At 35.6% G+C, this 26,628-nt stretch overlaps 1 protein-coding gene across 4 annotated transcripts in view; it reads left to right on the plus strand.

The window, feature by feature from the left end:
• Positions 1-26,628, plus strand: part of NIPBL (NIPBL cohesin loading factor) — a 158,726-nt gene that overhangs the window by 78,175 nt on the left and 53,923 nt on the right. For 2 of the 4 annotated variants that reach the window (XM_074932678.1, XM_074932677.1), the window contains exons 9-10: positions 3,101-3,733; positions 16,398-17,966. In XM_074932678.1, coding sequence (XP_074788779.1) covers positions 3,101-3,733; positions 16,398-17,966 — 2,202 coding nt within the window. The remainder of the gene's footprint in view (positions 1-3,100; positions 3,734-16,397; positions 17,967-26,628) is intronic. The other 2 variants (XM_074932679.1, XM_074932680.1) reach the window with 2 other exon arrangements.

Consider the following 26,628-nt stretch of genomic DNA (forward strand, 5'->3'; position numbering starts at 1 on the left):
TGACTGTTACTGAAAGACTTCTGAAGTATTGTTGATGCATGTATTTGTACTCTACAAAGGCCTTATTTCCTATTAATGTTACCTGCTTCTCAGCTTTGGTGTTATTTGCCTGGCCAACAGTATTTATTATACAGTAATGATGTAATGACCAGTTAGGAATCCAAACCAACTGAGAATCTCTTTTTATCTCACAAGTTTTACATATTCCTGCCATATTAAAAGAAATTGCACAGAGTTCTTTTACTGATACCATGGAAGATCCACTACAGAAAGTCAGATTTTTTTCTCCTGAATTACTGCACAGCCGTAGATTGAGTCTCAAGAGCTGCCTACATATTTCTCTGTTCTAAAAGACTATTCTGAAATTCAGTTCATTCCCAAAGAACATTTCTGAAAATCATTGTATGATTTACTACATTTGCAGCATTTTGTAGAACAGACCTTTTCAACCTTGAAATCTTGACTGGTTCAGCAAACAGATCATAATTGTCTATGTATTCTTTCCACAAAAACATTTCTTCTATTATCAACAAGTCTTATAAGAGCATTGTTCACAGACATATAATGGCTCAAGCCTTCTTCTGTAGAAGATGTTGAAGTTTGACTTCAACAGTAATAGGCACAACTCTCTCTGTATAATGGGTGATGTTTTGTCTGAAGTTGTAAACGTTTAATAGAATGTGGTACTTGTTCAGTGTGAAATACCTGTTCAAAACTGCTGATGTCTGTAGTAGAGTGAAACTGTTCAGAATGCTTCATCTTTTTCAATTTCTTTTCACCTCAATATGTAGGCATTGTAGCTTCTGTGCCTCCTTGTTGCTGGAGGCTTAACCATAATTAGACATCTCAGAAATATGTGAAGTTATTTCTAGAACATGTACTCTTAAAATGCAGCATATAAGCCTTACTATCGACACATTTCAGGAACTTCCTTCAAGAGGAAGATAGTTTCAAATACCCATTCGTAGTGCTGCCTAGATGAGGGAAAACTTTACTTTTGTTTCTTCATTTACTGGATTCTAACTATGTTCAATGGAATGCACTGAAATCCTTCTGACCTCCTCCAGTCTACCCAAAGATAAAAAGAACCACCTTATCTTTTGCTGCAGTGTTATTTTGCAGCATGACAAATACCAAATTAATACCAATCAGAACAATCTTGTCATATTTACTTAAAAGTTTAAGACAAGGGAGAATCAAACCTGTGTCCTCTATTTGAAAGTGTAACTGTGAAAAACAGTAAATGTTCCATTGTTGCAACTTCAGAAGTATTAATTTAAGAGATAATTCAAGACTAAGATGTCAGTAAGATCTCTTTGAAAAGTTTTGAGCTGCCTCTAATATTTGTAGAAATAAAAATGCAGCTTGTATTTCCTGAGTGGTAGTCATTATCATGAAAGAAATCAGTAACTAATGATTTCTGCTATACATAACACTAAGACAATCTCGTACATTACCAAAGGAGACAGTAACTGGGGGTGGGTGGGGTGGGGTGGGGTGTGGAGGGCATCACAAGAGTGGGAATCTGGTGAAAAGCAAGTGAGAGATCTTTGTAGGATGTAGCCAGGACTTCAGTACCAGTTGTTGAGTGTGGTATCTAGTTTGAGGAGGGGAGGTGGAGTAGTGGAAAGATCTTGAGAATCAGGCTGAGTCAAAACAGGGCTTCCCAATGTTGTGAATGTTATTGGCAGAATATGGAGTAGTTGTTGATGGTCAAAAACGGGTGAGATGAATCCATTTTGTATCTTGCTCTCTGCATACAGAAATTATAGGACTTCTCACAGAATGTACTAGGGAGAGACAGTTAGTATAGCAGTCTGTGCAAGGAAGTCATCAGTAAAGGCACACCTTTCAGTGAATTTAAGCTTTGCTAGAGGTATCCATTCCTTTTTTTCATGTACAGGTCATTACATGGCTTAAAGATTCTTAGTATTTCTTAAAATATCTGGTAGAAATTTAAGCTGTTGAATAAATCTGTTTTCTTTTTAGTGGTGTTTCTTGAATGAAGCACATGGGACCTGTATTCCAATTAGTTTTTCATTGTTATTAGAAGTACTGACATACGATGACCTGAGCCAGAATAACTAATAATAATCTCAGTCACTGCTTTTTGAAGATCAGTATTCCCTAGTGGATGAATAGAATTTGACAAATGTTTGCTTTAACAAGAGGAAGCTGGCCCTACTGATCCAGCCAATAGGCTTCCCCCTCCTCCACCCCATATTCCTTTTTAAGCCAAAAATTATAGCTCAAAATTATAATTGGGACAGGTTGAAAATCTCTGTTTTTCAGAGGCTGACAATATTCTTTTTTCCTAGGCTGACAATTATGGGGAGCTGGTTTAATTTGAGAAACAAAAATTTTAAATTTGATTAATTGGAGAATGCTTTTAATTAAAAATATCCTCTTTTAAAAATTCCACTAGATACACTCATAGACTGGAAGGAGTGCATATAGAAAGAAAAAATCTTATGTTTAAACAAAGAGGGGGAGATAAGACAGGGAATGGTAGAAAAATGCCTTAAGTGTTTTCTAGATAGTAATGAGTGAGGGAGATTGGAATGAGCTTAACTAAAATTTAAAAAAAAAAGAAGTTGAAAATGAACTGTCAGAATCAAAGTTTAGTTGTGTGTGTTTTGATTATATTTTCTTTTTTATTAAAAATGTGTGGCTGAAATGGCTAGTGCCTATATACTGATCATTAAGTCTTCACTGGACCTTATTAAGAATCTTTTTGATCTTTCCTTTTCCTGTAGTCAGCTTGCTTTCATTGACCATTTTCTAATAGTTGATATTCTGAACCTGCAGGTACTATTTTAATTTATTCTTTTTTGGTGGTGGTTTTTTTTGTTCCATCTTCTCTGAAATGATCCCTTCTTTGCCTGCAGTGGACTGCTAAAATTTCAAGGAAATAGACTGCAACTGTCTGGATTACATCTTGATCTAGGAATGATGTGCTTCCTACCAATCTTATTTAGACCTTTTGTGAACACAAATATATGTAGAAATACACGTTAAAATTATGTAGGTTATATTTAGTGTGTTTTTATATAAACATGAAACAACATAACTGTTCAGTTTCTCTGAATTATTATTCTAGGATCAAGACAACCTTTAATCCAACAATCTCAGCCTCCACCTTATTCATCACCTAGAGATGTTCCCCCAGACATATTGTTAGATTCTCCAGAAAGAAAGCAAAAGAAACAAAAGAAAATGAAGTTAGGCAAGGATGAAAAAGACCAGACTGAAAAAGCTGCAATGTATGATATCATTAGTTCTCCTTCCAAGGACTCCACTAAGCTTACATTAAGACTCTCTCGTGTAAGATCTTCGGATATGGACCAGCAGGATGATATGCTTTCTGGTTTGGAAAACAGCAGTGTGTCAGAGGGTGATATTCCTTTTAATGTGCAGTACCCAGGACAGACTTCTAAAACACCCGTTACTCCACAGGATGTTAACCGCCCACTAAACGCTGCTCAGTGTTTGCCCCAGCATGAACAGACAGCTTTCCTTCAGGCACAACAAGTGCCTGTTTTACAACAGAACACTTCAGTTGCTGCAAAACAACCTCAAACTCCTGTGGTACAGACACAGCAACAGGTTTCGCAACAAGGAACTATAACGTCATATGATGAAGTAGAATTGGATGCTTTGGCTGAAATTGAGCGGATAGAACGTGAATCAGCTATTGAAAGGGAGCGATTTTCAAAAGAAGTGCAAGATAAAGGTAAAAGGATTGTGTGTGTGTATACACTATATATATTATATAAATATATATATATGCATATAAACCCCATATATATATATTTAAAAAAACCCTTCCTGTCATTGTCACTTAGTTCAATTCTGTTTACTCAGTGTAGGCTCTTCTGCGACATTCATCTCCATTCCCCCCCAACATGAACTGTAATCTCTCATATATGCAAATTTTTAATATCTGGTATTCTGTATTTGGGGTCTTAATGGATGGAAAGTGAAGTTCTTATGTTTCAGAATTCTTTTTAAGCTACTCTTATTTTGAACCATGAGATGGAATGAAGTACAATTGATGTTGTTTATAGTTTCTAAAATCCTGGCAGTACCATAAGTTAAAATCTGTAGTAAGTTTTGGGAGTTGAATTATTAATTAACTACCCATGTTGCCTGATTTAAGAAAATACAGGAAAACTCTTTTATCCCATTTCTATTCATATCCCCATTTGAACCTAATATAAAGGAGGTGTTAGATGAAAATCACAGATATTTTTTTAAAGACAGTGAAAATATTGCATAATATATACTACTATGTTACCTCCAATGTTTATTCAACTGGATATTCATTATTATGTTGGCATTACAAGCTTTAGAGAACTGCCATATATCTCTATAGTCTCTAGCACAGAACCAGATGAGCCTCTGAAATGTTTTCTATTCACTTCAGTGTCTGTACTGGTCGTTTTAACTGGTTTCATTGATTCTATCCTTCTCTGGGGTTTTTGTTTTGTTTTTTTTTCTGTTGTTAATTGGTTTGAAGGTCTTAGACTTCAGAAATCTTGAAAGTAGATACAAAGCCCACATGTAAATCTTGAAGATGTATTTTATGAATTAGGTAGTGATAGGTTAACAGTATTAAAAGTATTCTTCAGCACTGTGTTTAACTTCCAAGAAAAAATCTTTTATCATATAATGCTAATTTATTAGATACTCCCAAGAAAAATCTTGCAAAATGGAAAAGGGTACAGATTATGATTTTGGAAGTTCATAGGTGAAAATGGTCAATTACAGACATACTTGCATGGATGCAACTGAATTTACATTCAGTTTGAGTCTTTGACCAGAGCACAAATTTCCTCCCTATTCAAATATTTTTTTTCTGTTTTAAGATGCCAGGATGGAGGGGAGGGGGGGAAGACAGAGAGATTTTGTGTGTGTGTGTGCTTTGTAAATGTGGTTGTTGCAATTAAGGGATTAACTCCTTAGCTATTTGTTATTTGCTAACCAAATCAAGTCTTTTGGGGAAACATTGTGAACATATAGAGAAAATGTGTGCTCACCTCAAAAGAGATGTCTACTGTCTTTAATTTCAATGAAATTAAATGGGGAATTTGTTATCTCTTCTAATAATTTTGAATTTATGAATTAAGCGCTTGTGATCTGTCTCCTAATACTTCAGAAGCTACTTCTATATCCACACAATTCAAGTAGAATCTCCAGCACCTCTTAGCTGAGAAGCATCTGGAAAAATGCACTGTGTTTTTGATGGTGCACCACAGCCTTCAAACACTTAGAACAAGTCTAAAACACACTTTCTGTTTTGTTCTGGCTTTCAGGAAACATTGAGCATTAGTTGTAAAGTTTTTTTTACTATAATTACATAGCCACAGACAGGCTGTGATTTGTTTCTTTTGGGGAAGGGAGTGATTTTTATAGAATGTGATCTCAGCCCTTCACCACTGTTCCATAACCATCTTCCCAAATAATAGTTCCAACCTTATAGTTCTCTTCTACCTGTGTCCACTGGCAGATCTCAGTTCTTCCTGAGTTCCTGCAATTGTTATTGCAAGAGTTGCTGCCTTATACTGGGACAAATGTTCACCATTTATTCACTGGTGGTAAGTTGCCCCTATGCTCGACAGCAGCTTTTTTCACTTTGGCTGCTAAGGTTTCAGCCCTGAATGAATAGTATTGAGTGGAAGGATTTTTAGCAGTCTTGGGACAGATTTCCTGAAAAGCTGTTACCTTGGAGAAATATGATGCTTATTTTTTTTTTGGTAATGCTTTTGCTGTTGCTTGTAAGTTTGTATCATGTCTGTGAGTTGAACACTGATTGTTCTAGTTACAGCTGCTTGGCTTGGTGTGACTGCAGGAGGAAGCTTCCTCTGTTGTTCCTGTAGGATTACATCTGTTAGAAATACATCCAATAACTCCTAAATATGTCATTCATTTTTGAATCATAACACATACTTGGTCTAATTAGAATGGGAATGTGTAGTGCTAGCTGATGCTTGACACAATAGCAAGCGTTCCTCTAGTGTTGAACTCAAGATGCTAGCACATGCTAAAATCTGCATGAAAGCATCTTTGCTGCTTCTGTAACTGTGACATGGTAATACATACAGTAATACTGTGCTTTTTGTGTAGGCATATGTTGTCATCTTCCATAAATTACTCTGAGCAGAATTGTACTCGCAATTCTGACAGAAGATTAGTGGTCTCTTCTGCCCTTTTTTAAGACACGAAATCTCTATAGTACTATGCTTTGTCAAAAGTTTTCAGATGCTTTCTTTTTAACAGTAAGGCTTTAGTTGGATATGATATGTTCTTTCTGAGGCTTGGAACCACTAGTGTGATGAAACTGTGTATTCCAGAGGAGAGGCAGAGATTGGGGGGAGGGGGTCAGGTCTTGTTAAAAATTATACAACTGCTACTCTTCCCTAAAGAAATGCTATGGTCTTTTTTTTTAATGCTGAGGTCCTTTTATAATGTTTGGTAGAGATGGGGAATGGGGATTGGAGCCCTTTGGTAATGATAGTACTTTCTGTAATAAATTGTTAATTTTAAGAAAACTGTTAAAAATCCAGCTTCCACCAAACAAAGCCCTTCAAAGTGGGAGGCAGTCTCTGTTTCAGATGTGGAAATAACACAGGGTTTTGCAGAAGTGCCTTCTTTTTTGAAAACCAGTGTATCTTTCTGGAACCTGATTGTCATGCTTTTGCTTTCTGAAAAAGGAATTCTTAGTGCAAAAATCACTAATGCACAGTCTGGCAGATTTGACCTACTGTATATCAGATATGCATAAGGAGTGATTTTATAATATAGACCTTTTGCCTCACGTCTGAGTGCTTTTCAGAGCTCTGTTTTTATAATTCTAACAGGTTTGGTCTATTTTGATCGTGGATTAAGTGGATTATATAATCATTTCATCATGATAGGTGTGAAGTTTGAAAAACTTGGTTTCATCCTTTTCCTCTGTGTGGAAGGACAAAAGTCCATCTCCTCTTCCTACTTTTTCCATCAAGGAAGTCTCTCTGTATTGATTAATTTTGCAAGTCATTTGTCTGTATTTGTTAATGAAAGGAGTAGCTGGAGGTTTTGGAGATAAGAGTCTTGGCACCAAAAGTTACATTCTAATAACATCTGTCATGTTTAATAGCCTCAGAACAAGTAAGTGTCCATGGATCATGACATACCTCAGGACTTCAATTCCCATTGTCCGCTTCACAGTGGCCTCTATACACTCATGAGATACAAGTTGTCAATCAATACTACATCATCTCTTTGAAAGGATTTGTAGTATTACAGATAGATCCAGCTATTATTTATCAAGATTTAGATTATCTGAGTTGGAAAACAATTGATTTGGAAGGGCTAATACAGCATGGGATTATCTTTTTCCACAACAGTTGCCAAGTGAACGATCCTCTGCTTAGGTGCATTGTGATATTTTGATGATAGAATTTATTTAGAAAGGTAATGAAGCTTCATAGACACTTTCTTCTCTTCCAATCACCATCAGCAGTCACATTTCCTGTACGATTTGTGCTGTTGAATACTTTTGAAACAAGTAGAAGTCCATATTCTGAACCTATTTTGTTCGCTTAACTGGAGTTGTGTTTGTTCACTTAACTGGAGTTGTGCTTTGATCACGTTCTGAAGTTGACTACTCCAAGAAAGTACAGGAAATCCTGTTGAGTTTTAGAAAATTATGTCCCAGGAGATTCTGTTCTTCTCAGGAATCTTTTTTTTTCCTTGGTTGGGGGTGGGGGATGTTGAGGGAGAAATTTCTTTTTGATAACCTCATTTCATTGCATTAACTCATGCTTTGGAACTGTTCAGATACAAGTGGACTACTTTTGTGAATAGCCAAGTAGTTCAAAGCTCATCAGTCGCTTTTGGTTTAAACTTTTCCTAGAACAATACATTAAGGATTTAGACCCTTGCTACTGAATTAATTTTCAGGTTCGAGTTTTATACTTCAAGACCTTTCATGCTTTTCTAAAAACCCCAAATACCGTGAATTTAAAAAAAAAATATATATTAAATATCAGTATTTTAAATATTAAGATACTAAATATTATTATATTAAAAGGAATACTGAGTCTTCTAGGAAGGGGAAAGGGAAGATAACCTTGAAAATTAATTGAAAAAACAGAAAGTAGTCCATCTTTTACAAATACTCTTTTTTCAAATTGCTTTAGTTTTTTATTTTATTCAGTTTTGCTAAATTTTAATTTGAGCTCTTCCATACATAGTATTGTTTGTTCAGTGTTAGATTTTAGGCTACTTCAAAGACACTTTTATATAATGCAGCTGTCCTAACAGATTAAGGTTACTTGTAAAACTTTTTTACTTATAAAAGGCACTGTTCTCTGGAGCTTGTGAGAAGAGTAATGAAATCATTAATCACTAACCATTTCACTGGGAGGCTAATATTTTTTTTTTTAAAACTCAAAAACATTAGAAGCATTTTTTAAATGAGACAAACCTACTCGTATCTGTGGTTTTTTCCCTATATATTTTACCTCTGAGGATCCATTTTACCCACTTCTTTGGAATCTTACTGTGGATTCTTTGAATTAGGAAGAAGTGAAGCTGTAATAACCTTATTTCCAATAATTGGATCAGTTAGGGGGCATTTGGATGCCTGCTGTGGGCCCTTCTTTTTTAGTTCGTTCCAAGCCCATAGCAGCAGAGACACACATCCCAAGAGTGTGAATCTGCCGGAGCAAAACTCTCAAAACTACAGCTATAGGTAAGTAACCTTTTTCTCTTACCTTTTAAGTTCTTTATTCAGCTCCTCTCCCTTTCTCCCCATTACCCATCTCCCCCCAGAAGTTCCCCAAAGAGGAAACTAATAGAACACTATTAAGAATGAATAGTTTGTTTACATCTAATTCTATATAGCCAATTAATGAAATGACAGAATGTGTAATTATATCCAGTATATTAGCATTCATTTCTAAAAATATGTTATAGGGGTTTTATTTCCTTAAAACTGAAGCTACAGGTGTAGTCATTTTCATAGTAACCTTAAGAAGTTCACAGTTGCTAATACCAGAAAATGAAATGAGACAGTGTGAAATATAAATGATTGTGTGTCTGTGTAGTAGGACAATGTGAGAATTAGGTATCATGTATTTTGTGTATACAGGCTTCCATTAGGTCTGCATTTTTAGTGTGATGTAGTGGATGAAACTGGCACCTCATATAGTTTCCCCAAGAAAAAGCAGCTTTGCTACTTTCAGTTCCTATAGATCAGAGATTTTGTGTGTGTGTGTATGTTTAGGTGTGTTTTAAGAATGTAAGGGCAAAAATTGCCTCTCCTATCTAAAGAAATTGCCGTAAAATGCTGCAATGTTTCCATATATCAAGGAAATACTTTTAAAAGTATTTTTTATAAAGAATGAAATACTGATTGAGTAAAAAACATATTTAAAAAAATAGAGGCATAGTTGTTGTGCTTTACATAGGGTAGTAGAGAAACAATAACTAAAACTTAGCAGTTTGGTAAGAAGTCTATTTTTTTTTTATCTGTAGCTAAACTAATATTAGAAGATTAAATATAACATGCATGTAGCTTATGCCCTTGATTGTACCTGCTAGATGGATGGGAGGATTTATAATATTACTTACCCAGTAGTGATTTTGTTTGGGATAGTAACTTCTCTATAATGGATTTAAATCTTGATAGATGGCATTTATAATTAATAAACCTTATTAAGAGTTTAAGCCCAGTATTTCTATAGTTCATAGTCACTAAGTTCACTCTGACATCAACCTAAGAAGACACAGACTTTTTTTCACTACCATGCAAGATAAATGTTAGTGGATCTAGTTAATTGAGGATATTTTTGAGTGCAGGGTATGATGTCAGAATAAAATCAACAGCAGGAAGGGAGATTTCAAAGTCATTGCTTATTTCTAAAGTTTGCTGTTTATACAATTGAATTAAAAACTAATTGGATATGCTAATCTGTAAGCGATACATAAAATAAGTATTTTTCATCAAGTCTGCTGTTAGTGCGTTGCATTTTTCTTGTGCAATTAGGTGCTGCATTGTGTATTTCAAAATAATTGCACTTCAGGTTTTGCTCAGATATTTTAACAATTGAGTTTACAAAACTATAATTCTTCATGAAGCAATCACATGGATAAAATCCAGCATTTGTGTTGAAAAATTTACCTCATAAATAAATTAAAATAATTTTGTTTGTAGCAATATTAAATTCAAGGAGGTTAAGTTACAGATTCCAATCTCTAAACAAGTGTAGGTACTTGATTATACTTTTCTGTAGTTCAATTCTTTTAATTTTCTAGTGTAATATTTCTTTTGCTTTACTATAATTGACAGGGAATAATGAGACAGACATCCTTAAGTAGAAAAGTTCATAAGATAATATTTTATTCTCCAGTTATGCTGATTATGTCGTTTGTTTTTTGTTTTGGTTTGTTTTGTTTTGTTTTGTTTTGTTTTTTAAATAAGCAAACTTTGCCAAAATGAAGATTCTCTCTACACCCTAAAAGCATGTGAAAGATTCCTGGAGTCTGTTTTGTTCTGAATGAGTTTGGACAGCCTTCCTGATGGGCTTTCCTTTTTGCACAGTGACGAGAAGTTTGATAAAGTCTTTTAATGAATTTCTAAAAATTAGCAGCTGTTTCTTTTCAGATTCTCAGAAATCCCTTCCTCTGAACTGCAGCAGCTGGAAGCCCTTTAGTCTCTGCTTCAGAGACTTTGGAATTACATTCTCTTCTATAAAGCTTCCTATATCAGGTTCATGACTGTACTTTCTTAGCTTCTTCTGTAAGGGAGCAAGCAGTGAGAACAAAATTTTTGGCTCATGTTTGCTGAGTCTCTCCTTCAAGGGGAGAACCTAGTACTGTGGGAATCTCTTCTACTGATGGGGAAAGTTCTCTTTGGTTGTTCAGTTCTTTGTTTATTGGAATATGACTCTGGAGAAGGTCAGGTCAGGTGAGAGCAAACTCTCATGGTCAGTAATGCTCATGAAGGAGTAGAAAGATAAGAATGAATATTTGCCCTTACTCCATTGATAGGTCATTCATCAGTACCATTGATTTTAAACCTTCCTTGTACTCAGACTAGATTGATTGGTTTAGATTCCTGTGGTCTACAGGACAATGTTGGTTGGGGAGACAGGGCACCTGGACAACTTTGAAGAGATCTGTGGAAAATAACTAAAGAAAACAGTTGTCAGTAGACATAGATTTGTTATTTAGATGTATAGTTATGTGTTACCTGTTGAAAATTCCTAATCTTGATTTAGCTTAACTAAAATAAGCTTATAATTGGCCTCTGGCTGACTTCTCTCTGATGTTGTTAAAAAATGGAAGGTTTGACAATAAGTAATAACTGCTTAGGACTGGTATATGTGAAATTTATTCATTGCTGATTTAAATAATTCAAATAACTGGTATTTCAAATTAGTGGAAGCATATCTCAGTAATCTCTGAAGTGTGTTAGAGTTTTAGAATGTAGAACTCCTAATTGTTATGCTTTAAAAAAAGAAAGTTTGTACTAGAGTCATCCAAATTGGTTCACCCAGAATTCAGTATTAGAGGATCAGTCTTCTTTGTGGTTCTGAGGAGGCATACATTTGCATTTAACCATCTTGGATATCAAGTCTCCAGTTGCATCCCTTACAAGGTGTAAATGGGGAAGTAATAATTTATCTATTGTGTCTTTGAGATCATTTGAGATTGTTCAGAAATCTCTGGATTTTAGAGTCTACCAACCAGTGTTAACAGAGCAGAGTGTTAGCAGTTTGCTAAAATGAAGCTTAGCAACCATACACATGGCTATTATTTAGACTTGTTACCTTTTCACAAATATTTACAGAAGGTCCACTTCAGTTTGTTTGGATAAGCAGTTCTAGAGAGTTTTAGGCTATCATCCTATTATACTCAATTGTTGAGTGTCATCTTGGATTTAAGGCAATCATGAGGTTTGCAAGAAAGCAGTAACATCAGAGACTTGAGCACTAATGCTGTTCTGGCCGAGGCTTTGGAAAGATTTCAGGTTAAATGGAAGAATGGAGATACTTCTTTTATATAGCTCTCCTCATCCAGCTGCTTAGCTTCCAAGCATATCCATTATCCATTTTATCCAGGATGGATATTCTTCAAATCATGATTGACTCACAGTTTCAGCAGAAATGTTTTTGAAGGTATCTGTGGTTATTCCAGTGCAATGATTTTTTGCACAAAGGTTCCACAGGAATTGATTTTTTTCTATATCTGAAAGTACTCTGCATTTTAACACAGAGATATTTCCAAAGATGAAGGCCACAACCTGTCTTCAGGAAAACTGTTCATAAGAGGACAGGTGAGAGCTAACCACTTGGAAATCCAGCTAATCTTTTTTTCCATTTCAAACTTGTGGTTCCTGTAATGTTTTGTTTCTTGCATCAGAGTGACTTGGTTAATTTGACCGAACATCACTACTGTTTTTTAGAATAAGATAGCTTATGATCTTGCTTTGAGTACCAAAGTACTGCCTTTTGGTGAGCATGTTGCAATGTAAAGAGAACATCCATGCAGATTTGCCAAGACAAAAGGATGTATACAAAAGAGAATAACTGGGATCAGACAGTGCTCTGAACTGTCATAGATTTGTTCAAGGAATTGAACAAAATATATATTTTGGATGTATCTACATTCCGGGGGGTGTGTGTGTACAGGGAGGAGCATGCTTCTCAAGAGAAAAGAATCTGAAAACAGCAAACTTGGATACCTGAATCTCTAATATAGTCAGAAAGCTCTTCTGTGGCTTACTACCTATTTCAGTTATGAAAACTGTTACAAAGAGCGAAGCATAAAGATCCCGATCACACTTCATTGGTCTCAAGGGCTTGTAAGCCTACGTGTTCAGAACTGTGGCAAGCTTCACATCTAGGTCTGCAGAATTTGAAAGAAAAACATTAGTTTGATACTTTAGCAAAATTGTAGATCCTGATAATAAAAATAAATTCTACTGCTTATGGAATGAAGTGGATGAAGCTTGGATACTGCTGCCTTGAAGGATATGAAGTATATTTGAGTGGATATTGTAAAAATTCCTAAGTTCATTTGTTCATCAAAACCCTAACGGGTCTTGGAACTCATGACTTAACAAAGCAGATGTATGTAAACTTGCATATATTTGATTGTGAAAGAGAAGGTGTGAAGACATCTGTTTTCAGAGGGTAGTTACTCTCTCATCACCTATCTGATTCTCTATTGATTATTCTCATATAGTTCAAAGTAAGTTCAAGATTTTGTAAAGCCTTGCAGCCCAGTGGTGTATTTGAGCTTTCAGATTTCTGCAGTTACCATGGCAACTTAAAAAGTTTTTGTTCTCATTCAATGGAGTTTTTTCATTGTGCTTCATGAAGATAGTGGTACTACCTAATCATCCTACCTTTTATGCCCTAGTTCAGCCTGATATTTTCATACACTTGGGCCAGTTTTTTTGTCCTGGATCCAGAAATCTCATAGAGGCAAAACAGTAATGATCAAGTCTAGTTCTGAGGATCATCATCAAGATGCACAGAAAGTATGAAGAAATCTGTGAGTTATCTGTAACTCTGTCTGCAATCACCTTGCCGTTTAGGAAAAGAGAACTTTGAAGGTGTGCCTTTCTTCTCAGATAAGATGTCAACAGGTTGTGGTTGTGATAACTTACTAAAACATCAGTATTCAGTTGTCAAGAGAAATGAAGAAGGTGCATCAGAAGAGCTCTGTATTTAGGGGAAATATGTATGCCAAGTTGTGATGTGATCATCTACTTGTATATTCTCAACTTACAATTTGACGCTTTGGACGATGAAGAGCAGCAGCATTTTGAGCCTGGTCAGTTACAGAAGTTCAAGCAAGAAAATTGGTCCTACTTGAATTGTTTTGGTTGTTTAATCTTGGAGCCTTCAGCATGAGGGCTCTGAAAGGTGAGTTTTGGTTGATCCAGCTACAGCTGTTTAAGGCATCACAGCTCCTGGCCATCTGCATTCCTCTTATAGTAGGGGTAGCAAAGGAAAACATTTGCTTGGCTCTTAACCGACTTGTTCAGGTTAGGCTCTGGTAGGTTAGTGCAAACCACCTTCACTAGTGCCTTATGGTGATGCATTGAACAATGAAATGCTCTTGTGGAAATATGAATGAGTATTCCCTTCTGGTACAGGTGATAACCTCAGTTAAAGGAGTGGGGCAGATAACTGGTAACAGTAACGTCTTAAAGGCTACTGTTGGATCCATCAGAGCTTTACAGGACTTTTTCAGTGTGGCTGACATTTCTGGATTAAACAATTAAAAGCTCACTGCTTTTTTCCTAAGAACACCAGTTTATCAATTTGTGTTTCAAAATTTAAAGAGTTTTAACTGAGAAACAGGGTAATGATGTGTGTGAACGTATGTGTATTAATGTATATGGGACTTTTTTTAAAAAAATATCAAATTTGAAACCTATTAGTCTGGAAGCTTCTACTTCATGACTATTCCTAAGACCTGCCCTGAGGCTTAGTGAGGTCAAAGCCCTCTTAGTCTCAGGAAGAAAAAGATTTTTTGGTCACTGCATGAAGGTTTTTTTTTAAAAAAATAATTTTAATCAGTAGTGTAGGGAAATGAATCTATATAAGTTCTCTTATGAATCCAACAGCTGCTGTAATACAGAAAAAGCAAAAATCTCCATGCTAAAAAGCTGCACCTTTGATTTGGCAAATTTACTTTGCTTCACATGTCTTATCATGAAGTTGGCAGGCATTCCTATAGGTTTCTGTTGAACTTTGAAAAGTTCCTTATTTGCAGTTGACCATTTTCTGCATGGAGTTTATTGTATCTGTCTTTACTGTCTTCCAGCCATTAAATGTTGCACATAATTTTGGAGTTTAGGAAGTTAGAGATGTACAAATAGATCTGAGATGAAAATGATGGGGGAAAGCCTGTTCCATCACTGGAATTGACCATTACTATTTGTTACTGTGTTCTAATGTTAACTTTGGAGATGCGCCTTCAAAGTTTAACTCTTCTAAATAAGAAACTTCAAGAAATATAGGAAGAAATCAGAAGTCGCATGTTATAATTCTGCTTTATAGTTTGAGAGGGTGGGGGGGTTTGTTTCCTTGGAATTTACTTCCCTACTCCTTGATTGCATCCTCCTAACCATTCATTCTCCTGCTCCCAAAGAGAAAGCTGGCTCATTGCATCTGGTGATAAGGCACCACAAATCTAGGCACAAAATAAGTTACTTTCTTACATTGCATTTGTGGTCTAGACATTCTGACAGTAGATCTACAGCAGAATTTCCAACCTATGTTTAGTCACTCCTTAGATTAAAGTCATATTCCCTGATTACGAAGTCATTGGTTTTTTGACAAATTAAAAATGATAGTTGAAAAATGAGAATATAAGCCTTAGTGCAGGTAAGGCTTTTGGGTTTCATGGCAGAAATTCATTTTAGAGTACCATGTTGATAATATAAATAGGTTGTAGTTTGAATGAATAGAACGTATTCTTTTGGGTACTTCCATGTGCTTTTCATTTCTATGAATTCTACCACATTACAGGATGTGTGGTTGGCTCACTTTATTTTCTGTATTCTACTCTTAATGATTTTTTTAGTATAAACTGAAAGGCTTGTTGCAGAGTCAAGCTCTTGACACTACATAAAATTACCACTGAACTTTTTATTTCATCCATGAAAAGCATTGTGGTTGCAAAGGGAAAATGCTCAATCTTTTAAGTGTGTGGTGCTCCCCCCCCTAATACGTATGTGTTATGGTAAAGACTCCGACTCTTGCTATACTGTTTGCTTCAAAGAGAAGCATGGAGTGTTGGAGTTACTTTAATAATTTTTGTTCATTGTTTGTGTCTTCCCTGGCTAAAATATGTGTGAAGTCTAACTGATGCACTAAATCAAGTAGGGAGAACCTCTCTTAATCACTGCAGATCCTTGCTTAGTTCATGTATAATGAAGCAGGCTGAATCTGCAGAAATCTTTCATGGTAGTATTCCTCAAAAAGTACTTGTGGAGGTGCACCTTAACTTTGCCTTTGCAGACTTTTGCTTCAAGCGTAATTGATTTTTTTTTTTTTAATGGGATTTTTTTTTTCTTTATTGCAGCTTCTTTATTAGATGGTTCCCTTGGGAATTATACAAGGGACTTTGATCTCATATGTTTTGAGGGTGGGTTTATTAATGATTAATTGGCATCTGTAGTAGTCTGACAATGAATGATACTCTAAGTATTTTAAAAAGTATTAGCTAGAGAAGTTCTATTTTTGCTTTTAATTCCAGTGGATTCTGTTGCGTGTTCACATACATGCTGAGGAGGATTAATTGGTTGGGAGTGGAGGGGAATGGACATACTTGCTTGGACATTTACCAGTCTATATATGTAATTTGTGATTTTTCTCTTTAATTTGCAGATAAACCTCTGAAGAAGCGAAAACAAGAAAACAAACCGCAGGAGGCTGGAGGTGCTACTGGAGGAAATAGAGCAGCTTCTCAGGAGACAGGTTCTACAGGAAATGGGGCAAGGCCAGCGCTGATGGTTAGTATTGATCTGCAGCAAGCAGGAAGAGCAGACTCTCAGGCAACAGTAACTCAGGATTTGGACACCATCAAAAAACCTGAAGAAATTAAGCAGTATAATGATGGGTTTGTGTGTGTTCCCCAAGAAGACACTGTTGGAGTTCTTAAATTTAAACCTGAAAACCACCCTGAGATTTTTAGGAAAAAGTCAGACTTTGAGGGTCAAAAGACGGATATCCAGCAAAATGAAAACAGACAAATGGAATTTCAGCAAAATGAGAGCAGACGGTTGGAAAGTAAACACAACGAGAACAAACAGTTAGAAGCTAAACATGAAAGCAAGCATGAAAGACAAATGGAAATGAAACAAAATGAGAACAGACAGACAGAATCAAAACAAAATGAGAGCAGGCAAATGGAGATGAAACAAAATGAGGGAAAACAAAATAATGGCAAACAGGAAATGAGGCAGAGACCTGAAACGCCAAAACAGAAGAGTGAAGGCAGGCCTGAAACGCCAAAACAGAAGAGTGAAGGCAGGCCTGAAACGCCAAAACAGAAGAGTGAAGGCAGGCCTGAAACGCCAAAACATAGACATGATAATAGGAGGGACTCAAGTAAACCATTGTCAGATAAGAAAATTGAAATATCTAGGCATAAACTAGATGTGAAGTCTGATCCTTCAAGGGTAAAAGCTGAAAGTAGATCTGATCAAACAAAACAAAGGCCTGATGGGCGTTCTGTTTCTGATACACCAAGGCGTGACCATGATAGCCTTAAACAAAGATCTGAGGATAGAGGGGAGTCAGAGAGATACAGAGGAGATCCATCCAAGATTAGAAGGCCTGAATATTTGAGATCCTCAAATAAAAATGAACTTGATTCTAAACATGGCATTAAGTCTGATGGTTCAAAACCTGAGAAATTTGAAAGGAAACATAGGCATGAGTCTGGTGAATCAAGGGAAAGGTTTTCTTCTGGGGATCAGAAATCAAGACCTGACAGTCCTCGTATTAAACAGGAAGTTAAAGGAGATTCTAGTAAATCAAGACCTGATAAACCTGGTTTTAAATCACCCAACAGCAAGGATGAGCGAAGGACAGATGGTAATAAGAGTAAAGTAGATAGTAATAAGGCACATGCTGACAATAAAGCAGAGTTTCCCAGTTATTTGTTGGGGGCAAGATCTGGTGCATTGAAACATTTTGTCATTCCAAAAATCAAGCGTGATAAAGATGGCAATGTTACTCAGGAGTCAAGGAAAACTGAATTTAGAGGTGAACAGAAGGATAAAGTAGAGAAGATTGGGCTAGTTGAAGATCTAAATAAAGGAGCTAAGCCTGTAGTTGTCCTTCAAAAGCTTTCTTTGGATGATGTGCAGAAATTTATTAAGGATAGAGAAGATAAATCAAGGGGCTCTTGTTTTAAACCTAACAAGAACAAGTCATCCAAATCTAATAAAGGTAAGATTTTTAAAATATTAATTGTGTTATATCTTTTATACTAGTGTTCTTTTAGATTTGTTACTTCTGTGGTTAGAAATTAAATGCAAACATTTGATAGTTAGTTTATATGCTTGCTTATATGGTGACTTTGGCAAACAAAGTGAAACTCCCCCATGGGCTTGTTGTTACTGGAAATCTTGCTATGATGTACCCAAAGTGATTTATTTACTCCAGTGCAAGTACCTAATGTAGGAGCACTTAAATGGTCCTAAACTGCATTTCAGCTATGTTAGTTTAATGTGGTAGTGTATCCAGTGAAACATAACAGATGTATGTGTGATTTGAACTGGTTTAAGTGTGTCTGTATAAGGGACTGGTACTATTGTAACTACATCAGTGTGTGTGGAGTGGTGGGAAATACTATGTATACAAGCCCTAAGATTCTTTTATATTTTTAATTGGAACTGAAATGTGTTTTTTCAAGGCATGTTTTGACATGATACAATAAGAATGCAGTTACGAAGTCCCATCTGCTTCTTTTACACTATAAATACAACTTTGTTGGGCAGCCTCCATAGTGGAGGCTATATGACAATAAGCTGGCAAAAAGGTTCTGTCTTTATGAGAACTCAGACATCATTGTCTCTAGGGTCCATTGTATGCAGAAAGAGGAAAGGAACCGGTAAACAATTGACTGGCATTTTCAATCAGTAATATGGACAGGAAATAATTCAGAATAGTTTGTAGGTTTGATATTTGGTTGATTGTCACCTGCAGATTTAATACATTTTTTATAAGATTGCTTTTCTTCTTGGTGCTATAGTGGTTTCTTTGGTTTCAGACTGAAGCAGATCATCTCACATTGTGGAATTGATGTTACTGATTGGTCAGGGTTCCTTTCTTTATTAATGTTGAGCATTTAAAGCATTTAAATTTCTTAGATGCTTATGTTTATGGAGTTGCCATGTCTCAAAATAGACAAATCAAATTATGAGGTAGAGGATTTCAGGTGTATGCGGGATGATTTATGAATGAGTTTACAGGTGTATCATGAATTTGCGATTAAAATGTTTTCCTACATAGTTGATCTGATAAGAAATGATGCAAATGTGTACATATCTTTATAATGAATTTATTGTACTACGTCTGTTCTTTATCTACTAGCCTGTTTGTATTTAACTCTAAAAGACTTAGTAATTCAGGATGTGCATTGCTTATTCATAAAATATTAGCCTCCTTATTAAATATTTTCTCTTTATCCTGGAAATATGAACATTTACCTTGTCCCTTTTTGAGGACAGGCAAAATTTCAATTTCTGATAATGAGTATCTAGACTTAAAATTATTACTTCTTTGTTGTCAGAATAATCTAAAGACTGAAATCTTTATGTTCTCGATAGAGAATACTGAAAACTTTCTGATGGAACTCGGTTCTAGTCTCAGAAATACAGATTTTGAATTTACACAATTCTGTGTGCAAAAATCAGTAATTTTTAGAGCCCTCAGAGCCATATACAATAAAAGTATTCTTTCTAAAATGTTTCTGAAGTACTTTTTTTTAGTCTATGTGGTTATTTATATAAAATGTTTTAGTAATGTGTAACAGTTTTAATGACTCTTGTCTGATTGGCATGACTATAGTAACTATGTCACACATGAGCAATGCATTCATTTTAAAGTGAGGTTTATAACTTTACTGCAGTGTTTTTGTGTATTCTTTGTTTTGCCTACTCTCAGATAACTTTGGACATGTTTTCCAGAGAAAGGAAGTGTTTTATTCTGATATTAGCCTTTTTGCTGTTGTATTCAGAATAAGGTTCTTAAAATGATACTAGAAATAGGTTTTGTGGAAAGAATAATGTAACTGTGTTTCTCCCATAAATCAAGTTTTGAGTGTTCAGTCAGGAAGTGTCTTTGAACTTCAGATTTTTCATGTTTTAGTTATTTTTTTGCCCGACTTTGGGATAACTTAATAGCATATATTATGCTAAATAACTAGCTGAGCTCCAATGTTTGAGAAAGTTCGTAATTTATAAAGGGTCTCTTCATAAGACAAAATCTGTCAACAGCTGACTGATACAGAAAAAATTCATGCCATTGCCACAGTGTCCTCACTCCAATTGAAATAGTGTTCACTGTTTTACTCTGTGCCATTTTTAGTTCTAAACATTTTAAAACACTAGTAAATGTAATTTTCATAAACATTCTTTATTTTAGTTCATCTTTCTTTCTTGATTGTAGCAAATCTTTTCTAGTGTTGACTTTTAGCATAATTATTCCACTTCTCACATCCCTCTTCTTTCATGTAGTTTAGTATATTTTGCTTAATCTTTCCTTATTTTACTTCCTTGTATTTCTTGTCCTTTGTTTTTGCTTTTTCATCCATCCCTCCCCCAAGAAAATGTCTTCTCATGGCTTTGTCATGTACAACATCATTGCTGTGATTTATCTGAAATCCAGTGTAAAATAGGACGATTTCATCTAGTTCAAAACACCATTTAGATAGTCATTCAGTCTTAACGGACCAATTCCCATTCATTATAAAACTCAGTAAACTTGGCTTGTTTTAAGCTAAAATTAATCCTTTGCAAACTGAAGGGCTTTACCACTTCTTACATTATTTCAGTAAATTTTAATTTTGAAAATCATACCTATTGTGCAGTTAAGCCTTGCATTGTATTGCAAAAAGACAATCAAATTTTATAGACGGGTTTGAAATTTTGTTATTATATGAATGGGAGAGATAGGCATAGTATGCAACTGTTAATACTGAATCATCCCAACAGCCCATTTTGGCATTTACAAGGAAGAAGCAACTTTTTTCTCTCTCTCCTGATCTTTGTGCATTTTTTCTGAAAGATTCACTCTAGCTCAGAGGAAAATGATGGAAAATTTTTCATAGTATTTTTAAGGGGTATTATGGTGAAATTTTGTGGCCTGTTTTGTCCAGATCAGAATGAACTGTAACACTTTTTTTCTTCTGTTTTTAACACCTGTGAATGCTTTTTATCCTGGTTTTAATGCAAATGTATGTTGTTGGGGGATCCATGAAACTTCTTCTTTTGAGTTTGTGCATGTAATGAGGAGGTCGTTTGTATCCTTTCTTTTCAGAGCTTCAGCGATTACCTTCCCTGCTGCTTATATTGGGATGGGAGCTGTTAACAGTTTCACAGTTACTTCATTCTGAACAAGACAGATTTTCCTTTATTACAGTACAAAGCAGATATGAGTAGTGAGAGAAGCTGTAACTGTCTGTGTAAGGAGATGTCTGAGTTGGTTTATAATATGTTTGAAGGATTGCCTTTCCAAAATAAGTACCATATATGTAATTCAGGTTTTAGTTCTAGGACAGATAAGTGCATGGTTTTTAAGACTTGTGCCTTTTGGGTTTTCCAGTATCACCTTAAAAGAGTTTGTTGTTTTTTTAAAAAAATTGATCTGAATGCTACTCCTTCATTGTGTAGATCGTTAGAAGATTTCACTGTTATACAATACAGAAATTTAACACAGGTTTTTATTGCTTACTACAAGTCTTCCTAAATATACTGCATTCTCTGCTGCTATGATCTGAAATCTGAATGAAGATTTGCCATTTCTTCAAAAGTGTTCTTCATATATATTCTTACAGGATCAGCTAAAAAAATTACTGCTTAAAATATTCATGTTATAGAGCTGAAATAATGCTTCTGGATTTTTCTGTGTTCTGTGCTTGTGTGGTTTGTTGATTTGGGGGATTTTTTTGTGTTTTGATTTTTTAATTCCAGTTGACTTTTTCAGAGTCTACTGTAATTATAATTTGGCATTTGTGTTACATGATGGTCCATCCTTGAGTTCTGGTACTGCTAGAAATAGTCTCACTTGTGAAGCAGAGTAATCAATTAGGTGCTTATCTTCTAGGCAGGAGTGACAAGAAGGGGAGTATTCCAGGATAAAAAGCTGTATCCGTATTTTGTTGGCTCAGTGAGCCAACTTGTGATGCCTCTCACAGACTTCTAGTTAACATAGCAGAGCTACTCACAAATACTGAAAACTGTGGACAAAAAGGAAGTATAAATTTTAAACATTTGTTTAAATCCTTCATGTATAGGGCTTCTATAAGGACAAAATTGGCAAACATTTGGGGAAAAATAGCTTATCGATATGATCATGTCAAATGATAGAGATCACTTAAGTTTTTTTCCAAAATAGCAATCTCTTGATGCTGAAACAGACACACTGTTGTACTCATTGAAATCAGTGGGGCAAGTAGCTGTGCTGCAAGGAAATAACTGGAGTAAAAACAGATTTCCTTTAGAAAGGAAAAGGCTGAAACTCAGTTTGCTTGCTACAGATTGTGCTTTTGCGAAGATTAACATTGTGAAAGTCCATAATTCCACAAATCTCAAATTAGAAATCACTGTCTTGGAGTTCCTGGTAGCAACTGCATTTGCACATGAGAAGGCCAGAGTAATAACCCACTAAGCATCTAGTGTGTATGTGCACCACCAGGTGAATCAATCATGTCATAACTTTCTCTGAAGTTCTACAGAAAGTGATGCCACATTTCGGAGAAAAACTAATATATTTCATGGTTTACAGCAAGAGGTTTATAATGATTCTTTTCAACTGAAGTCTTTAAAGCTTCTCTCAAATTCTAAATTTAACTGGAATTTTAGAAAGCCTGTAACTTTCATAAGAGTTCTATAGTCTTCCTGTTTTTCCTCTTTTCTGAGGTATTGGTGACTACTTCTTTTCCACTTAACTAGACTAGAAGAGGAGCTGGCTGTCCCTTACGGCATTAGACATATTTAAAGATATATTGGGTTTGCAGAGGATCCATTTTAATACATACTTTGTCCATTTAGCCCTGATTAACTTTTTTTGCCTTTCTGGATTGAACAGGTTAACAGTTTGAAAAATACTCCAGGCATTGTTTAGCCAAAAGTCAAAGCCAAACTATATAAGACCCATTAAATCCAATAGTCTAGGAAGATCTCAATTCTCAGCATGCTTTGCACTGGAATGGATTGTTCCTACTTGGATTTTTTAGGTATGGTGTGTCCATCCTGTCCCAGAAAGTATGCTGGGATTGGTATGGGCATTGTATATACTCTGTGGGCCTTTGGTTTTGGTGCTAGTTTTTTAGAAATAGATATTGGATGAACTGGTATTCATAGACAACAGGGATTCAGCCATTGTATGCTGGAGTCCTTTCTTGTGTTGATCTGTTACTAGTACTAGGAGGAGACATTTTCACCACAGTGCTTTGCCTGGTGACTGCTTTAGTTATTTCCTACTTAAGTCTTTGCCACTAAGGTAAATATTCTGATTCTTGCTCTCATAGTTGTTTTTAAGTTTTCTCTGGGTAGTAAGAGAGAATTTTGTGTTACACTTCTAGTTCTTCACACCAGCAATAAACTTGACCAAACCTACTAGTTTCATTGTACTTTGGTTTAATCTGAAAAATGATGCTTTGTCTGTTTGCAGATTTAAGAGTGCACTGTTCAGTTAGTTCATTTTTGAAAAATTATGTTGGCACATGTAAGTGATAGAAATTTATTACCTAATTTGTCAGAGCAGTTGTTGGAAGTCTGAAACTGCCCTTGGTTTGTGGACATGGATGCTTGATCAGGTTCCTCTTACTTCTGGGAACAGCTAAGGCTATTTTGCATAAGTAATTTTTGCAACAGTGCATTGCAATATGTAAAAATGTGGGCCAGCAATTTTTCGGACATCAATTGCAATATGCAATGCAGACCTGTTTATATGTCTAAGTACCTAATATGAATGTTATTTCTTGGCTTATGTGCAGAGATATATGCTCAAAGCTTTTGCTTTGAATTTCTTCTAAACAAAGGGTAAATTTGGCAAAATACAAATAGGGGAAAGCTTCACATTTGCTTCTGGTAAATTAACTTTTCTGTTCCTTGACAATTTCAGCTGGTTTAGGTGACTGTTTGTATAAGAAAATTCAAACTGTTTACTCAAAATTTGGAATTTATTTTTGCTCCATAGGAACATTACCAATAAACTGTAAAAAAAAACAAAAACAAAAAAAACCAAAAAACCCCAACCAAAACAAACAAAAAAACCCACCACATTTTTTGTTCTTCAAATAACCAAATTGCGGTTTGCATCAAATAAGTGTTTCTTAAATATGTATGCTGTTTAATTATCTTCTGAGCAACTTTCCTGTAGTATTTTATATTAAAAACTAAAACATCAGCATCTTTTGTTATTGTTGCTTATGTAATTAAGTTAGTTTGAAGAAGCAAAATGAGAGTATCTTCGTGTGATATTTTCAATTATAAAGGCTGAGAATGTGTCCATGATAGAGTGAGGAAAAAGCAGATCTTCTTGATGTGCCAATAGTCACAGATCAGATGTAAATCATGGCATTAGTTTTGCTTATTCTCTACAAAGATCTTGGTCGTATTATATTGCTTGTATAGGCATTTTGCTTCTATGAGAAAAAAAATTAGGAGGTGTAATTTGATTTTATTTAATTAAGGTATTTTTTTTTTAGGGAAGGCTGCATGGCTCAGTTTTTAAAATAATCAGAATATATGGCTTGGAAATTTTAGATTCCAAACATTAATAGTAACATAAAATTACACACTGTTTTGCAACTGTACAAAACACCTTAACGTTTTAATACAATAAATTGAGTTGGCTTAAATTTCACTGCACATGTTCAAAAGCAATGGCAGTGAAATCCAAAAGCAATCCCCTGACACTGATTCATAAAAATGAGGACGTTTGTGCAGCACTGCATTCATTTCAGTTGCCAATCTTGCTTCATTTTACTCTGAGTACTGCTATATTTTTTGTGAATTATCTTGCAAAACAGGACTGCTTTAACCTCCTTTTATCGATTTTTATAAAGACAAACAGCCAGTGAATAGAGGAATAATGCAGCTTGTGGCTATAATTGCCACAGCAGCCAAATACCTTGAGGAAATCCTTGATACCAATTTGGAGAGTATGTGTTGGATATACTCCCTGCTCTCTGCCTGGATCTTTCAGGGTGCTCTTTGGAAGTCTCTTCCTTCATCAAAAATATTTTTTGTTTCTGAGAGTATTTTGTGCTATTGTAAAATGCTTTTTGAATCTGTGCTGCTTAGCCATGGGCAATGATGACCTCTACTATATCATGGAATTATTCCTTTGCTGTGTCCAGATCCTTCAATGATCCACCAATACTCTGGGTCCTGTTTTTCAAGACCAGAGCTAAGGACTGAGTATAAGCAAGGAGTCTGAACCTCTTCTTTTGTTTAGCCCAAGGTTGGGAGCTTTCCTTTTGTGTCAGTATTGGGGCAGATGATAAAAAATTATTTTGAAAGGTGGATTGAAGCAGGTTCTATGGACTGATATAGGACATATTTCTTCCTAACACTACTTCTCTCCCTCCTGTGAAATTTGTTGCAGCAGAGAATCCCGTGGGCACAGTCCCTTGGGTGGTAGTGAGGGCATCTCAAGTCTTCCACCTTCTTTCTGGCATGTGTGTGTGTGTGTATATGAGCTGAGCTCTGGAGCTATCCTTTCATAGATTTATTCAAAAGGTGAGGATAAGAGGCTTAACAGAGGGTTATGTCTCATTTATAGGATATACCTGTATATCTTTCCATAAACTTTAAGGCAGAGAACGAGAGAGGAAAGCTGCTGGAGTAAATGCACTACTTCTCAGGTTTTCATTGGTATTCATTTGATGGTGTGTTTTTTGGCTATGATATGGTTTTGAGATAAAAGTGGAACTTCTGTCTTACAAGCAGATGTACCTTCCACATACCTTATATTCCTCTTTGAGAAAAGCATTGTGATTTCCCTGTGTTTCCCCTTCTGTTCTTGAAACTCTCCAGGGCACAGAATTATTTGAAGAAATGTGAAGTTGATGGGCAAGGGACTCTGATCACAAAGGTCTCAGTGCGCCGTATAAAGAACATACTGGAGTATTGTAAGGGAGAACCTGGTGGAAAGGGTATCATTAAATTTGCACACTGAGAACCAAAAATTTTCAACCTTAACCAGCAAGCTGTTCATCAGTCACAGGTAGTCTTGTGGCTCTTGGCACTGTAGTGTGTGAGTGCTCTACTGTAACAGTACTTAACTATTTTAAAAGGGTGTTTCTTTTACAAACATCTTTATATAGTAGGGAAGTACTTTTATCCCCTCTTTTTTATTTTAGTTCTTTATCTAAATGAATAGTTCTTAATCTGCATGAATGGTTGTGGTAGAATTAAGCTGTGAGTCTGTGCTGTTGTAGCTACAATGACATGGCTATCCCACAAGAAGGTGGTGCTCCTGTTGTGGAGTAAGAGTGTATTTTATTTGATTTAGCACAGCGTTTGAAGATTGCTTGAACTAATCCAGAAAGAAACTACTTTCCTTCCTGCACCTATGTTTGACATGAGGGTTTATCACTGTACTTACAGCAGTGACACAGTTACTTGAGAAAGTTGACAGTAGGCTGGTGATACATAAGGGAGGAACATGCTCTGTCAGATGCTCAGAGAGGACATGTATGGAAGGTGAGCTTGGCATCTGTAGAATAGCAGCAAGACTGGATACACTAGTGTCATGGTTTATCTCCAGCCAACAACTAAGCGCCACACAGCCACTTGCTCACTCCAACCACTCTCCCAGTGGGATGGGGAGGAGAATAAAAAAAAAAGTAAAACTCATGGGTTCAGAGAAAAATTGT

The sequence above is a fragment of the Athene noctua genome, chromosome Z, assembly GCF_965140245.1.
Source record: "Athene noctua chromosome Z, bAthNoc1.hap1.1, whole genome shotgun sequence".
Lineage (NCBI taxonomy): Eukaryota > Metazoa > Chordata > Aves > Strigiformes > Strigidae > Athene > Athene noctua.